Source organism: Lynx canadensis, chromosome D4 (genome assembly GCF_007474595.2).
Source record: "Lynx canadensis isolate LIC74 chromosome D4, mLynCan4.pri.v2, whole genome shotgun sequence".
NCBI lineage: Eukaryota > Metazoa > Chordata > Mammalia > Carnivora > Felidae > Lynx > Lynx canadensis.
The window spans coordinates 6,720,375-6,734,350 of NC_044315.2; the positions used below are offsets into that span (position 1 = coordinate 6,720,375).

Here is a 13,976-nt window from a genome sequence, read left to right on the forward strand (position 1 = left end):
CCCAGGGTTTAGAGGCTCAAAAGAAAGAATGCACGTGAATGCCTGGCGATGCCTTGTGTGTGGTGGGAACCCCACGAATGCCAGTCACTGCTTTTCAGGCCCAAGACTCAAATCTCAAAGCAGAGGCTGCTATCCTTTCAGGAATCAGAGATCCTTCTGGGAACCCGATGAAAGCTACAGCCCCTCCCCAAGAAAGATGCCCACGTAATTTTGCAGGCAGTTTCAGGAGACTGTGAACCTTCTGAAGCCCATACGTGAATACCACACTAAGAACTCCCATAACCGAGAGAGACAATTTCACAGTTCCAGGCCCTACTATCCCTCACTGGCGTTCCAGGTCAGAGAAGGCACACACGGGTGTGGGTGTGGAAAGAGAGAGACGCAGACTGACGCTCTACGTACCTTCCCTACAATCAGAGAAAGGAAACCAGTTTGTCCTACAAATTCTAACTCACTGCCATCTTGGGCCTCTCCCCCAGCTTCTTCATTTGACTCTTAGGTACCAAATCATGAGCTTCTGGGACAGCGCCACAAACCGGAAACAGAGCGTCCCCCTTCTCCCCACCCCCCCCCCTCAGGCAGGGGGAGAGGAGAGTGGGTGGCATTAAATAAAAGGTAACCGCACCATCCAGTCACGGCTGCTGGCAGGAACCCACACCAGCTCCTGCCCAGGACCTGGCCGGTCAGGGAGGGAAAAGACGCGCTCTCAGTTAAAGCCACAAGAGCAGGGCCGGCTCTTCTAACCCCGGCCCTCCCATGGGGAATACAACCTCCAAGCTCAGACCCACAGTCAGCCGGACTTGCAACTACAAAAACCACAAAACCAGCTAGAGCGTTTTGCCGAAGGCGGCTCTTTTTTTCCCAGGCTCCAAAACTGGCCAGGAAGGCGATCTCAGTTCAAACCCACATTCCTTTGGGGTGTCCCGGAGAGGGGCAGCTCACATCTGGTTTGCAGACAGGAATCTGAGCGAGGGCACTGTGGCTCCTTCCCCGAGGAGCTGGGAGGAGGGTTCAGGGGTCCCAGCCCCGGCCCCACACGAGGAGTTCCTCGGGGTCTTCCTGGCGCCGGTTCTATACAGGGAGGCTCAAAGAACACGGGAGGGAGAAGCAGGGAGGAGCAAAGGGACAGCCCTCCACCCGGGGCTCTTCCGGCTTTCTCCGTCTCCTCTGCACAACCCCCGAGCCTTCCCCACCACCCAGTGTCCTCATCAAAGGTTCACTCACAGGGCGTGTGCACACCCGGGACACCACTCGGGGAGACCCCAGCGTGACAGCCTCCGTGGAACCCATGTCGTTACCACAAGACTGTGTCAAAACAAACAGCACACTCTGCAAATCACATTTCCAGACTACAGAGAATGGGCCCCGAGCAGGGCTCACTGCCACGAGACAGCATGAGGGACACAAATCTCAAATGAGAAAAATCAAACTGAAACGGTCCGGAATGTGGGCAGGATTTCACGCGCAAGGCCACCGACTGCCGCACTTTCCAGCAACAGAGGCAAACGGCCACCAGCAGGGTTTCGTTCTGGGTTATTTACATGGCAAAACACAGGAGCCTGTTGACAAGAATAAGGTTGAGCTAAAAGTACATGCGTATTTGGTTAAAGAGAAAACTAAAAAAACCTTCCTATTTGCACGGCATCTCCATTTCTCCACAGAGAACATCACCTTAGAAAGGCCATACAATTGTGCGCCAACCTGGGGGCTCCGGGGACAGAGGTGCTGGGCGTGGCCCTGAGATGGGCCCCAGGGGAGCCACGCAGAGAGAACAGGTCACAGCGCGGGAGGCTCGGTGACACGCTCCTCTGGTCCTGAGGGCTCCTGCAAAGAACTCCGGGCGGCACCCTCTGTCTCAACAGCAGCTTCCCCAGCTAATCCGCGTCCTCACGGCTCACTGTTCAAGCTAATCAAGGCCTCTGAAGAGTCAGTCCACACCACGTTTCTTTTCCTCCCAGGAGGACTACACCCAAACCTCCTGAGAAACATAAAACTTGACTTTAGGCACCTATCCCACCCCTGGGAAGAAGACATCCTGATCTCTCCCTTTTGTCAAACTCCCACCAGGAAAGTCATTGCGCAAGCCATCCAGCCCTCTGGCCTCCAATGCCTGCCCTGACCCAGATCTTGTCGGCCTCTGGAATCGTACTACTTTTCATATCCGAGACCCCAAAAGACAACTCCCCACACACAAGTTCTTGTTCTTCTACCCAGCACACACACCTACTTCCACTCAACCTTTAGGGCTGTTTACATTCAACCTTTAAATCCATTAAGGGTTCCAACCCCTTGACCGCCTGCCTTCTCCAGGCTGGCCAGCCCCTGCCACAGGACTCGGCCAGGAGCACCCGTCTGTCACTGCAACAATACCCACCCCCCCGTCCCTCTAACCTATCCCCTGCACCAGTCATTCACCCCGTCATCCACACTCAGCCCTAGCTGAGAGTGGCCGTCTGGCCTTCTCTTCTCTGCCCTCCAGGCTGCCAATTGTCGCCAGACACGGCCACACAGTCACAAAGCCGACACCATAATGGTCACCATCTTGGGCTGAGCCCTCACTGCTGTCACACAGACTTGCTCTTCTCCTCAGTCACTGCACCCCACTGCCACAGCACATCCTGACACTTGTCACACTGCCTCATCATACCTCTGCTAATGCCCTTGTCCTCAATCCCATCCTAACTCTTGAAAACGGAACTGTTCCCAACCCCCTTCCTACCACCTTCAGGCGGCTCGATTTAGAGCTGTCCTCACCGCTTACCTGCCATCTTCAACCCACACCCTCTCCAATAATAATAAAAATAACAATAGCTGCAACTTACCACATGCTTACTCACACACCAGCCCAGTGCCTCGTACTATGCATCTATCACCTCACTCAACCTTCACTGCAGCCCCACACGGTGTTTGTAAAGTGCCCAGTGACATGCGGGTCAACCAAGGCTTTGGGCCGAAATCCTGTCATACCTGAGCGGCAAAGCCAGAGTCGGAACTCACGTCTGATCCCAGCACCTTATCACTGCTACCCTGCTGCATGAGCCTCCCTCTCATCCAGAGATCTACTGGATCAACAGCAGTACTCAGATCAGCACCAACCTTTTCTTCGGAAAGGGAGGGAATCTTCTCACCTCTCTCCATCTCCATATGGCAAGTAACCGCCTTATCTTTCCTCCTGCTTCTCTTTCCGGTCAAGACTCTTGACAGAGCAACCTCCATGTTGCACCACAGCCCTCCGGGTCACACCCCTCAGCCGGGAACTGGTCTTGGGGCTGGCTCCTCCTCTCTGGAAGGAGCTCCTCCTTGGCCGTGAGCTGCCCAGAGCATTCTCCAGCCTCAGGCTGACTCCTCTGGGCTCCTCGGGCAGGGGAGGGGGGCGTCCAACCAGGACTTCTAAGAAGCTGCATTTTCTTTATTCTCCTCTCAACCCCTTGACTCTCCCTGGTCCCCCTTCCTGGGAGCACTTGGCCTTCTTTTTTTTTTTTTTTTTTTTGGTTTATTTTGAGAGAGAGTGCGTGTTCTCGAACATGAGTGGGGGAGGGGAGAAGGAAGGAGGGGAGGGAGGGAGGGAGGGAGGGAGGGAGGGAGAGAGGAAGAGAAAGAGAAAGAAAGAATCCCCAGCAGGCCCCAAGCTGTCAGCACAGAGCCCAACATGAGGCTCAATCTTATGAGCCATGAGATCACGATCTGAACTGAAATCAAGAGTTGGATGCTTAACCAACTGAGCTCCCGAGGTGCCCTGGGAGCACTTTGCTTTTGCTTTCAAGTCTTAGTGGCTTCTCAGGGATCCACCCGCCTCTCCCGCACACTACACAGTAGCCAACTCCAAATCACCCACTTTGGGCTCTCACCTGGCCCCCAGGTTACAGACGTGCATTTCTAATTTCCTTTCTAGGCCTATCTCCCTGTAACCACACGAAGGGCCCTCAAACCCAGCAGGAATAAAACTGAACTTATCCTCACTGCCCCCCACCCACCAAACACACAGCTACTGTCAGAATGTATATCTCTATCCAGGTGCCAGGAGACACATCAAAATCGCCCTCAAGGACCCCCCTGTCCCCCTATCACAGAGTCAGGTGGTGATGGCATCCCCTGCATGCTGCCCCCAGGATCTCTGTAAACCAGCAACCCTCACCCAGGCTCTTCAGGGCACAATGACTCTCTAGTATCTTTGCCTGTAAGTGGTTGCCACTAGGTGATAGGATTTTTTTTTTTTTTTTTTTTTTTTTTTTACTTGAACCTTCTAAAAAGCAGCCAAAAGTTCTTTTAGCATCACCAAAGTTATGGTCTTAACATGGAAATTCTCTCTCTAGATAACTGCTGACTTTGGAATAAAAGCCAACTCCCTCAACGTGGTCTTTAATCTTCACTGGCTCCCGCCCCATCATCCACTACTTCTATCTCCACCTTCTACTACCAAACACCACTGCGCAACCTGCACTGAGGCCACACTGCACGGCTCGCCATTCCCAGAACCACTGTGCACTATGACATGTGCACAAGCATTCCTTTCTTGCTCTGCTTCACAGGCCTCCAGTCTTCAAAGCTCAGTCCCAATGCCTTCCCTTCCTATAGGAAAAGGCAGAGGTTAAAAGTCTGGGCTGCGATCAGACAGAGCTCAAATCCCAGCTCTGCTGTCACGAGCAGTGTTATGTGGATACAAATTCCATAAGGTGCTGCCTCAGTTTCCCCATCTGCAAAACAGAATGCAAGTAAACTCAGAAGTCACTTTGAGGCTTAAAAATAAAGTGTCTAAAATGTAAACGGATTAACCTTCACAATCAGAAGAAACAAAAGTTGCTACATGGGTAAAACAACAAGACCCAACTATATGCTGTCTACAAAAGGCCCGCTTTAACATATAAGCACAAATATAAGCTGAAAGAAGATATTCCGTGCAAATGGGAACCAAAAGAGAGTAGGAGTGACTAAACTTCCATCAAACAAAAGAGACTAAGTCCAACAAGACTTTCAGGTCACAAGAGACAGGGCTCCACGCTAAGCCTGGAGTGGAGCCTGCTTAAGATATTCTCTCTCTCCCTCTCTCTCTGCCCCGCTCACTCACACTCTCTCTCTCAAAAAAAAAAAAAAGAAGAAAACATTCTCTCCCTTCCTCCGCCCCCCTCCTCCACTCATGCTCTAAATAAATAAAAATAAATAAATAAATGTTTTAAAGTCACAAGAGATAAAGAAGTTGATCATACAATGTAAGGTCAATTCAACAGAAAGATGTAACAATTATATATGCACTCACTCAGATCACCTAAATATATAAAGTAAACATCAACAGATCTGAAAAAAGAGCAATACAACAGCAATTGAAGACTTCATACCCCACTTTCAACAATGGATAGAACATCCAGAAAGAAAATCAGTAAGGCAACAGAAGACTTGAACAACATAAACCAAATGGAACTCACAGACATCCAGAGCACATTTCACCCAACAGTAGAGGGGCACGCATTCTTCTTACTTGCACAGAGAACATTCTCCAGGATCACAAGGTTGGTCACAAGACACGTCTTAACAAGTTTAAGAAGGCTGAAATCACCTCAGCTACCTTTTCCAACCACAATGGAACGAAAGTAGGTATCAATAACTGCAAGAAAATGGGGAAATCTACAAACCGATGAAAATGAACACATCCTTGAACATACAAGGGGTCAAAGAAATCAAAAGAGAAACTAGAAAATCTATAGACAAACAAAAATGAAAACACAACATACCAAAACTTTTGTGACTGAGCAAAGGAGTACCAAGAAGGAATTTTATAGTGATAAGGACCTACATTCTTTCTACAAAAGAAGAAGGGTCTCTAATAAACAGCCGAACTTTACACTTCAAGGAACCAGGAAAAGAAGAACTAAAATCCAAAGTTAGCAGAAGGAAATAAATAATAGGGTAGATACAAGTGAAACAGAAAAGCAAAAACCAACGGGAAAAGAATCAACAGAAGAATCAGTTTTTTGAAAAGATAAATGGCAAACCCTTAGATTAAGAAAAAAAGAGCAAAGACTCAAGTAAATAAAATCAGAAATGAAAACAGAGACATTCTAAGTGATGCCACAATTTGTAAAAAAAATAATAAGGTACTATTATGAACAGTTACATGCCAAATTGGACAACCTAGAAGAAATGGATAAATTCTACCAAGTCTGCATCAAGAATAGAGCTTGAACAGACCAATAACAAGTAAGGAGACTGAATCAGTAATCAAAAACCTCGAAACAAAGACCAGATGGCTTCACGATTAATTCACTGGTGAATTCTACCAAACATTTAAATGACAAATACCAATCCTTAGACTTCCAAAAACATCAAAGAGAGAACACTTCCAAATTCATTTTATGAAACCAGTGTCACCCTGATACCAAAGCCAAACCATAAAGACACTACAAAGAAGAAAACTACAGGCCAATATCCCTAATGAACATGGCTGCAAAAATTACCAACAAATATTAGTCAACTAAATTCAACAATACATTAAAAGGTTCATATAACATGACCGAGTGGGATTTATCCCTGATATGCAAAGATGGCTCTATGTATGCAAATCAACTAACGTGATAAACCACATTAACAGAATAAAGAATAAAAATCACATGATTGTTTCAATAGACACAGAAAAAGCATCATACAATTCAATACTCTTCCACAATTAAAAACTCTCAACAAATTAAGTATAGAAGAAACTTATCTCAACACAATAAGGACATACATGAAAAGCCCACAGCTAACATCATCTTCAGGAATGATGGAAAACTGAAAGCTTTTCCTCTACAATTTGGAATCAAGCATGGATAGCCACTCTTTCCATTCCTATTCAGCATGGTACTGTAAATCCTAGCCAGAGAAATTAAGCATGAAAAAGAAATGAAAGGAACGCAAACTGGAAAGGAAGAAGTAAAATTATCTTACTGCAGATGACCCGATCTTACACGTAGAAACCCTAAAGATATCACCCCCCAAATAAAAAAACTACTGGAATAAATATTTTTAAAAGTTGCAGAATACAAACTCAACATACAAAAATCAGTTGCATTTCTGTGCACTAACAATAAGCTATCTGAATAAGAAATCAAGGAAATAATCCTATTTACAAAAGCATCCAAAAAACCTAAAAACGTAAGAATAAACTTCACCAAGGAAGTGAAAGAACTGTATACTGAAAAGTATAAAACAATCATGAAAAACATCTTTTTTTAAAAAAAAATTTTTTTTTCAACGTTTTTATTTATTTTTGGGACAGAGAGAGAGGGAGACACAGAATCGGAAACAGGCTCCAGGCTCTGAGCCATCAGCCCAGAGCCTGATGCGGGGCTCGAACTCCCGGACCGCGAGATCGTGACCTGGCTGAAGTCGGACGCTTAACCGACTGCGCCACCCAGGCGCCCCGAAAAACATCTTTAAAAGACACAAATAAATGGAAAGACAGTCTACATTCATGGACTGAGAGAATTAATATTCTTAAAACGTCCAGACTACCCAAAGTAAACTACAGATTCAATGCAATCCCTATCAAACTACCAATGATAAATTATTTTAATGTTTATTTATTTTATTTTTGAGAGAGAGCGTGCAGCATGCGAGCAAGCACCAGCAGGAAGAGGCAGTGACAGGTGGAGACACAGAATCTTAAGCAAGCAGGCTCTAGGTTCTGAGCTGTCAGCACAGAGCCCGACGCGGGGCTCACACCCACGAACTGTGAGATCATGACCTGAACCAAAGTTAGATGCTTAACCAACTGAGCCACCCAGGCGCCCCAAAATCCCAATGATTTTTTTTTTTTTTTTTTTACAAAATAACAGATACAGAAAAAACAATCCTAAAATTTATATGGAACTACAAAGGACTCAAAAAAGCCAAAGCAACTTTGAGCAAGAACAATGCTGGAGGCATCAGAGTTCCTGATTTCAAAATATATCACAAAGCTACAGTAATCAAAAAGGCATGGTATTGCCACAAAAACCAATGGAACACAACAGAGAGCCCAGAAATAAACCCCTACAAGTCTGTTCAACAGACACACCACATACAAAAATCAACTCAAAATAGATTAAAGATAAACATAAGACCCTAAAACCATAAAAATTCTAGAAGAAAACATAGGGGAAAAGTTTCTTAGCAGTGACAATGATTTATTGGATGGAGTACCAAAACAAGGGCAAAAGAAACAACAAAGTGAAAAGGCAATCCACAGAATGAGAGAAAATGTCTGCAATTCATATCTCTGATTAATATCCAAAATATGTAAAAACTCATACAACTCAACAGCAACAAACTAAAAATAATCCAATTAGAAGATGGGCAAAGGACCTGAATAGATACTTCTCCAAAGAAGAACCAGATATGTTCATACATTCATGTGAAAAAGGGCTCAACCACAATGAGTTAGGGGCACCTGGGTGGTTCAGTTGGTTGAGCATCCAACTTCAGCTCAGGTCATGATCTCCCAGGTTGTGGGTTTGAGCCCCGTGTTGGGCTCTGTGCTGACACCTCAGAACCTGGAGCCTGTTTCAGATTCTGTGTCTCCCTCTCTCTCTGCCCCTCCCCGACTCCCCCTCCCCCCTCTCTCTCTCAAAAATAAACATTAAAATCTTAAAACAAAACGGGTTATCACCTCATGCTTGCTGGAACAGTTATTATAAAAAAAACAAAAAACAAAAGATAACAAGTATGGCTGAAAGTGTGGAGAAAACGGAATCCTTATACACTGTTGGTGAGAATGTAAATTGATCCCACAATCCCACATAGGGTACATATCCACAGAAACTGAATACACTCCCACATTCATTTCAGTGTTATTCACTATAACCAAGACATGAAAGCAACCTAAATGTCCAATGCAAGATAAAGAAAATGTAGTATTTATATACATACAGTAGAGTATTATTAAGCCTTAAAAAAAAAAAAAGGAAATGCTATCATTTGTGACATGGTTTAATAAGGAAGACAGTGTGCTAAGTGAAATAACACTTAGTGAAAGATACAGAACAGACAGAGAAAAACAAATACTGCATAATTCCATTTATAGAAGGAATCTAAAATAGTCACACTCACAGAAGCAGAGAGAATGGTGGTTGCCAGAGTCTGGAAGGAAGGGGAAAGGTGGAAATGCTGGTAAAAGGGTACAAAGTTTCAGCTATGCAAGATGATTAAGTCCTACAAATCCACTATATGCCATGTCTGCACTATATACTTAAAAATTTGCTGGGGGTCTTCGGTGGCTCAGTCAGTTGAACACCCAACTTCCGCCCAGGTCATGATCTCACAGTTCGTGGGTTCGAGCCCTGTGTCGGGCTCTGTGCTGACAGCTCAGAACCTGGAGCCTGCTTCGCATGCTGTGTCTTCCTCTCTCTCTACCCCTCCCCTGCTCATACTCTCTCAACAATAAATAAATGTTAAAAAAAAAAAAAAATTAAAAAAAAAAAATTTGCTAAGATAATTATACTGGAATTTAAAACATAATTTTTAAAAAAATTTGCTAAAAGAGTAGACCTATATCAAATGTTACCACAAAAAATTAAAAGTATAAAAATCTAAAAAAAGTGTAAAAATAAAAAAAAATCAAGAGGGCAGAAAGAAACTCTTGGAAGTAACGAATAGGTCTAAGGCACTATGCTACTGGTTTCACAGGTATATACTAATCTCCAAACTCATCAAGCTGTACACATTAAATCCGTATATCTTTTTGTACGTAAATCATACATCGATAAAATGGTTTTTAATTAATTAATTATTTTTGAGAGAGACAGTGTGAGTGAGGGAGGGGCGGTGGGGGGGGGGCAGAAGATCTGAAGTAGGCTCTGCGCTGACAGCAGTGAGCCAGATGCAGGGCTCAAACTTGTGAACCATGAGATCATGACCTGAGCCAAAGTCAGACGCTCAACCGACTGAGCCACCCAGGTGCCCCAATAAAGTGGTTGTTTAAACACAAAAGAAAAGCAAGTATACCCTTATATTATCACAGAGTATGCAAAGTAATCACTTAATAGACAGGTATTACTGGGGCACCTGGGGCGCTCAGTCGGTTAAGCGTCCAACTTCAGCTCAGGTCATGATCTCGCGGTCCGTGGGTTCAAGCCCCACGTCAGGCTCTGTGCTGACAGCTCAGAGCCTGGTGCCTGTTTCAGATTCTGTGTCTTCCTCTCTCTCTGACCCTCCCCCGTTCATGCTCTGTCTCTCTCTGTCTCAAAAATAAATAAATGTTAAATAAATAAATAAATAAATAAATAAACAAACAAACAGGTATTATTCCTGCCCTCCTACATCCTCCAGACAAAATGTGCCATCCTGTATCTTAGCTCCCCCAACCTGCTGTGTACCTGTCTACACCACTTTACACATTAGATCAGAATTACGTGTTTGCGTAGGTTTCCCCTCATCAGGGGTGTGTTGGTGGTCCCTAAACCAAAGCCCCCAGGAGAGCAGGACATACCCTGGAGTTGTTTGCTTGAGCGTGAACTAAAAAAGAACAACGAAGGAACCAGTCTAGTCATGGTGAGACGGATAATAAAACATCGTATCTCAGCCAACAATTACCATTTTGCACTGCTAAGACTTCCCCAAGACTGCTGTCTAAAAGTAAATAACTCTGCGAAGAGGTAAACTGTTGGAAGTCATAAGTCATTCTTCCCTTCGAGAGGCAAGTCAAAGAACAGAAAGTTAAATCAAACAAAAGGATACGCAATTCCTCTAATACGTTTGATCTTCCCTGGATCCGTGAGCTGAACGGGCTTCAGGACCTTCCTCACAGGACAGGAGAAGAACACTTCTCCTCCTCCTCCGGGAGGCATTCCCCGTCGCACAACCTGCCCGGGTGGAAAGACAGAAGAGGTGATGATGCTGCGGAGCGCGTGACCCTGACACCCAACCTGGCTGCTCTATGCCAAGGGGCTCTTCCTCGGGAGGCAGCGAGCTCTTTCGTACCCACCTTGTCAACCCCTTCAATGCCGACAGCACCTTAAGTTAGCACCAAGAGGGCACGTGCTGAGCGGTGACTCCAGGCCAGCACGTCCCCGTCACAGTAAAGCCACTTCATCACGAGGGCCTGTCCCCTCATCCTAACTGTGAGCAACTAGCCCAGCTCATTGGCTCATCCCATTTCTCACCCGTCAGGAGCCCGCTTCTCCTCCTGTGCAATGAACTGATCTATCAAAACTCATTTTATTCAGTAAAAATGAAGTCATTTCCCCCGTTTTAAAACATTAACTTAAGAAATAGATGCTAAACAGCTTAAGATATCCAGTGTTACTGATGTAACCCTGCTTAAACAGATGCTTAAATTACTTCTACTAGGTTTTGAAAACACTGAACATTCACAGGGGCATCCAGGTTGGGAGGCCCTGGAAACAAATTACATCTTGATGATTCGACCAGAGAGGGCAGGCCGTGTGGCTACAACCCTGGCTCCACTGCTCACTAGTGGAGATGCCACGAGGAATAAGAGAGCCGACGCATGTGCAGCACTCACACCATCACCTACTGCAGAGTAAGTGCGAGTAACTGGCCACTATGACTGTCATTACTCAAGAGTCCCTCTCCAGCTCCAAGTCTGTAACATTGGGGTCATGACTCCCGTGGATCTTCTCAATGGAGACGTTCGATGTGACACACACACACACGAGTCACACAGCTCTTCCCATGAGTTCACAAGAGAATATGTTGTACACATATATATACAGCCAACAAGGTACACACATCCTTACCTTTAGCTCAAATGATTCACCGTCAATTCCAAACTGTTTCAACAGGGGGAGGGCTGTTGCCTTAAGAACATCAACCTGTGGAATTATTTCAGGAAAAAAAAAAAAAAAAAAGTTTAATTAAACCTTGAGAAGTGGGAAGAACAAAGAGCCCACAAAGCAGGATGAGGTTCAGCAACCGGGCAGACGATGTCGTCCTGCGAGGAGGAAGCACACGGGCTTACAACTGAGCTTACAAGCTGCTGGCTTCTCCGAGCCCCTCTTTCTCACTTTATAACAGCATACATCTACCCTGTCAGTCATCGTGAGTATCACATGCATCACGCAAAAAGCATCAAGAAATGGCTAGGCCCATCCAGAAAACAAACCGGGACTTCTGCTCATTCCTAGAGGCCTAAGCGTTACAGAAGAAAATATCAGCCTTTTTTATTATTCTTTTTCCAACATGGTTGTTTAGTGCTGAGAGCTGGTGGCAATCCAAGCCAAAGCAAACCAAACGAAGTCTGCAACCTGAGCAGGGGCTACCTGGGAGTCCTGCGGGTGCCACACAGGCAGTCACAGGAGGGGGTAGTCCACAAAGGGGTAGGCCGGGGGAGGTAGGCTTGGACTCAGGGAAGCCCCACAGTGCAATGACAATGCCCACAGTTGATGGCAGGGCTGTGCCGAGCATGGATGTTATGACCTCCTCCCTTAGAGCTCCTCGGGGGCCTGGGTTCCTCGGCTTACTTATTTGTGGATGCCCCAGAGGGAATAAGGATGACATTCAAATCAGGTTGGCGAACAAGTCAGTGAACGCTGTCTCAACAGCAACTCGGGAAGGAAAGGACAATCACTCCCTTACTTGTTCCCAACTGAACAGAGCTGCTCTCCAGCCTGCAGGGGCGAGCGACCCCCAGGCAGGGGCAGGGCGGCTCGGTCCAGGCTCCACCTCCTGTTAGCTGTGTGGCTTCTGGTCAGAAAATCCCAACTGTCTGAATTTCCTGGTCTTTAAGGTCTGGGGCTCTCAGCCTGTCTCTCTCCGAGCTGCCACCAACTCTAACATGCTGAGATTCAATAGAATGATACTCCAATAAGCCTTCATAGCAGAGAACAGCCCCAACTAAATATTCTGATACCACAAAATTAACCAGGGGCAGAAATGACCTCTGAAGCCTAGGAACCTGGTCAGAATGGATCAGGTGGGGCAGAAGCAGTTACGAGGAAAACTCATTAAAGATTAGCTAATGTCATTCAATACTGAAGCTAAACGTATGTCACAAACTTAAAATAATGCATTTGGGGCTGCCAGGACCGAGAGGAAGCCAGTCTAGGCTAGAATTAAGGGCAACTGGGGAGCAGGCCAACCCAGACTCTGGGAACAGTGGGGGTGGAGGGGCGCACGCTGCTCTGCCAACGTGACTCTGGGACCCAGGCGCCCAGCCTGGAGAGAGGGGAGAAAGCAGCGCATCCCTTCTGCCTCATCCTACCTATACCTGGAGTCAAAAGGCCGAGGCCAAATGGACTCTGAAGGTCAGACAGAAGCCCTAGTGTAGCTGAAGGGGGTCCCATCTCCTGAATCAGCCTCTAGCTGCCCCGGATGGCAGGCATCCTGGTGCAGTGGGACTAGGGCCGGAAAAGCAGATGCGGGCTTGAGTCCTTCTCTGCCTCTTATTAGCTGGGAGACCTGGACACTTCCCCACATCCCCAGGGCCGTGGGTGCCTCCTGCGTAAGGTGAGGGGCTGGACTGGACGTACCCCTCTCGCTGTGCACACTCTCATTTTAGCAGAGTGAGGATGGTCTACAAGTTCTGCTTAAGGAAAATGGAGCCGGAACTCTGCGATTACAGGCCCAAGTCTGGTCCAAGTGGCACCTGATGGCAGAGGCATTACCCTTCAGTTCAGTCAGTCAGCAGATAGAAATGCGATCAGATCCAAGCCGACGCGAGAAAGGGAAGAAACTGCTCTCAGCTACCTTGTCTGAAACAGTGATAAGAACATCCACCTCACAGGGTTGGTTCAAGAATTCAGTAAATAAGGATACATACAGAAGAACACAGGTTCACTCACAACAGGGCCCAGCACACAGGAGACATGATAGTACTTCTTTTCCCCTTCCAGGAGGGTACTGGAAAAGACTGGAACCTTCCTTGCCATTTGACCGGCTTGTTGGCACCAATAAATATCTACTATGCCCTGGTGCAGAATCACGGAGATGCAGATAAGATCTCCTGAACTTTTCTTCTCAGAATTTCTCCCTACTCCCTGCCCTTCTGTCCCCAAGGGAAAATGTCC

At 46.3% G+C, this 13,976-nt stretch overlaps 1 protein-coding gene across 2 annotated transcripts in view; it reads right to left on the reverse strand.

The window, feature by feature from the left end:
- Positions 1 to 13,976, reverse strand: part of RCL1 (RNA terminal phosphate cyclase like 1) — a 57,046-nt gene that overhangs the window by 21,780 nt on the left and 21,290 nt on the right. For both annotated transcript variants that reach the window (XM_030292719.1, XM_030292720.1), the window contains exons 4-5: positions 11,709 to 11,783; positions 10,687 to 10,811 (exon numbers count right to left, since the gene is read on the reverse strand). In XM_030292719.1, coding sequence (XP_030148579.1) covers positions 10,687 to 10,811; positions 11,709 to 11,783 — 200 coding nt within the window. The remainder of the gene's footprint in view (positions 1 to 10,686; positions 10,812 to 11,708; positions 11,784 to 13,976) is intronic.